Below are 3640 nucleotides of genomic sequence, written 5' to 3'. Positions count from 1 at the left end.
TCACAGGGAAGAACCGTTTGAAACGGGCCTACAAACATGTCAGTCTGAAGATCACGCACGCGCAGCTGAGATCCGCCGAACTGGGGGGTGGGGGGTGGGGGGTCTGCCTCAGACCCCGCATACCTGAGAGCTGCGCATGTAAAGGCTGGATGAGATCACTGTGAAACCAGGCGACGTGCAATATTCTACCAAAGCTGGACTGGTGGTGCTGCTGTCACTGGGCCACTTGTGTCCAGAGATGTCAAACAAAACATCCTAAATTTGGAAGTATTTCCCACAAAGTTGTGATCCAGAAACTAGGACAGGGGTCTGCAACCTTTAACAGTAAAATATCCGTTTGGGCTCGATTTCTACTGATCAAAACCTAGAAGGAGCCGCATAGTCTTAATTTAGACCTTAAGAAATTTGGATTTGCATTCATTTTTGGCACAAAATATTAAAATAAACTAGCATCTCTCAAAATGTGATTATATAGTTATTTTTTTTTACGTTAGACAGAAGCTCAAATAACTTATTTTCAAAATATCTCAGTGCAGCTTGTAACCAATGTTGTACAGCACAAGATAATACGTGCTTTTAACTCGTAAAAGATCAAACTTTTTTCCAAAGTTTTGCTTTGCATATAAAATCTGTTCATTCTGGAGGTAGAGTTGATCAAACAAGACGTCTTCAGGTCAACAGGATGTAAAAACCTACATAGTTTATCATCTATGTCCACCTCAGTAATCCATTTATACATTTAACTATTCTAAATTAAATAATTAAGTAATCTTTACTTTAAAATTGTGCTATTTTATTTTTATAGTATTTACTTATTTTTTGTTCTTTTCCCCCTCTTTGTCCTCGACAGTCTTAAACTGCTGGGTTTTGTTATTTTAGTTTGACCTTGGTAGTCTTAGTTTTCAGGCTTTGTTTATTTGTTTTCTTTAGGTAGTTTTGGTTAGGCATCTGCTGACTCCAACAGTCGACATGACTGGGTCAGCAGTCTCTCTGACTTATTTTATGTTTGTTCAAGGAGCCACAATGGAGAGATAAAAGAGAACATGTGGATCTGGATCTGCAGGTTGCAGACCCCTGACCTAGGAGCACAGATGTGTCATTTCAATATCTGAATAACTTTTTGCTTTTGCATGTCTTTGCCATAATGTGTTTTGTAAATGCTTCTCCAAACAGAGAGAAGAAACAGAAAGTCCAGGACATTCGGAAAAACGTGAAGGATGCCATAGTGGTGAGTTTCACCTGCGTCCACCTGCTCTCAGTTACTCTGTTGTTACACTCAATCTCATTGAAATCCAATTTGACTGATTGTAATACAGGCTTACAATAATCTTGTTCCTCTGCTCATCCTGATTAATGCCTGTCGTTTTTTTTTTTCTTCTGCTTTGTAGACAATTGTGTCTGCGATGAGCACTTTAATACCCCCAGTCCCGCTAGCCAATCCAGAGAACCAATTCAGAATTGAATACATCAAAAGCATAGCACCACTCTCAGACTTCGACTACCCACAGGTAAGACGTTTTCTGTCATTGTGAGAGTTTTTGGGGGTTTTCAAGTCTTTTCCATGGCATGAATGGTATTCAATGGTAACGCCTTCCTGTTTAGCTCTATTGGTTTTGGTATAATGTTTCAGAATGAGCTTTTTGGTGTTTTATTCTTTTGTCACGCTGGTGGCAGGATTTCTCACACCGGTCGTTGGGGTATAACATTAGCTCTGGAACGACGTTCTGGTATCTTTGAATGAAGGCTTGACTTCCTGCTGATGGAGCTGCTTGTCACTGTATGTGGATTTAAATGTGAGTTGAAGCACATGGGGCTCTTTTCAGTGTGTGATCAACCATTCAATAGCATGGGGTCATGTGTTGGAAATGTAGATAATGTTTTACATAACTCTGAAAGTCTTCCTTGTTTGACCCTGGCTGGGCGCAGCACAAAGCAGAAATGACAGATTGACACTGAGATGTGGATGCATCCATGGAGGCTGGAGTGTCGGTTTTTATGTCCAAATCGAGTACCTGGACGATGGTTTTAGACTAAATCAGTAAGTTGAGCTGCAGTTTTATGGAAAAACTGAAGGAAAACACTTATTTATGTTCAGTTGTGATGGAGTAAGTTTATTTTTTTTACAATAATGTCCAAAAATACTCCCATTTTCGGCTGCTGTTTCCACATTTCCATTTAATATTGTTTAGTCCCACCTTCCCCTCTCAGTAACATCTTTTCCTGTCTAATCCTAATAGTAATAGTGTATTTCCTGACAGAGCTGTTGCAGGCTGTGCTGCTGTGATTTCTTTTTTTTTTTGTGTGTGTGTGTGTTGTGTGTGTGTGTGTGAGAGAGAGAGAGAGAGAGAGGGCCAGGGCCACGGGGAGAGTCGGTGTTGAGTTCCCAGGCTCCACCAGGCCAAAGGGAACAACATGGCTCTGTCCCGAGCATCTGTGCTTGTCATCAGTCTCAGGCTTCACTTGTGCCATCAGTGTCACCACTACATTGTCATTTAGTGCTACCAGGAATGATATCCAATACATCAGCGCAGAGACGCCGCCAACCGCTAACCTGCACCTTTCATCCTGTGGTTTGCTAATATCAAAGTACATTTTTGTCTGGAAAATTCTGGATGGATGATGTCATGATTTGTGATAAGATATTAATGGATGAAAAGAAGTGGAGGATAATCTGTTACTCCCACGGTTTTTATTGAATGCTTTACTATGTTAGTATATAGCATTGGAAATGGATTGGCATTTACTAAAATCATAGTTTGTCCAGAACTCAGACTCGGTCATATTTATGTATTATACCCTTGTAAAAAGTCAGCAGGTTCCCAAAGTCTGAGGTGGCTTTATTATTATTTGTTCCAAATAAGTTTTTATTAATGTAGAAAAAAAAAAAGAAAAAGTAGTACACATGACTGAGTTTTTGCTAACCCAGTCATTCATTCTTTATGTTAAAGTTTATATTAATAAACTTTTAATGCAGCCGTTTTTTTGTTTTAAGTCCTAATCCGAAATTATTTTGATTTATTTCCAAATTGTTCCCATAATCGATTATGCTTATCGTTTTCTAGGACATACTTTCTGCAGAGTGGCAGGGGTTCATTAGAAATTCACCTCTGACTTGTGCCTTTCATCAGTTTACACACTCACACTCTCAGCCTAATTTTACTGCTGCAACTAAAGCTTTCCAGCCATAAAGTTCTGATCCAGAATCCAGCTCAGACGAGGAAAAGAAAGACGTTCATGGATCTGTTTGTCTGAGAGTGAATGATCAGAATGGAGCGGAGCAAGGAGACTGACCCGTCCAGCATGTTTTCCATGAATCTTTTTCAAGTAGCACTTTTTTTGGTCTGCTCCTAAATCACAAACATTTCAATACAGAAATACTTGGATATTCAATTTCAAACTTAAGATTAAGATTGTATTACTATTTTTATTCAAGTCGTGGTGAATCAGGAGCAGACGTCGTTGGAAAAAGCCTGTAACAGTGTAACAGCTGCTATAGTGGACGGGCCACAGTCTCTCTGCTCCACTCCATTCTGATCATCCTCTTTTAGACAAATAGATCCATGAACGTCTTTGTTTTCCTCGTCTGACCTGGAAGCTAGATCAAATCTGATCGGCTGGATAGCTCCAATTATTGCTCACC

The 3640-nt window shown here is 39.8% G+C and overlaps 1 protein-coding gene across 4 annotated transcripts in view; it reads left to right on the top strand.

The window, feature by feature from the left end:
* Positions 1 to 3640, top strand: part of gnal (guanine nucleotide binding protein (G protein), alpha activating activity polypeptide, olfactory type) — a 62613-nt gene that overhangs the window by 20338 nt on the left and 38635 nt on the right. For all 4 annotated transcript variants that reach the window (XM_024281664.2, XM_024281674.2, XM_024281681.2 and 1 more), the window contains exons 3-4: positions 1174 to 1228; positions 1389 to 1508. In XM_024281664.2, coding sequence (XP_024137432.1) covers positions 1174 to 1228; positions 1389 to 1508 — 175 coding nt within the window. The remainder of the gene's footprint in view (positions 1 to 1173; positions 1229 to 1388; positions 1509 to 3640) is intronic.

The sequence above is a fragment of the Oryzias melastigma genome, linkage group LG17 (assembly GCF_002922805.2).
Source record: "Oryzias melastigma strain HK-1 linkage group LG17, ASM292280v2, whole genome shotgun sequence".
Taxonomy (NCBI): domain Eukaryota; kingdom Metazoa; phylum Chordata; class Actinopteri; order Beloniformes; family Adrianichthyidae; genus Oryzias; species Oryzias melastigma.
The sequence above is the reverse complement of the archived record's forward strand: the minus strand, read 5'-3'. Positions and strand labels throughout refer to the sequence as shown.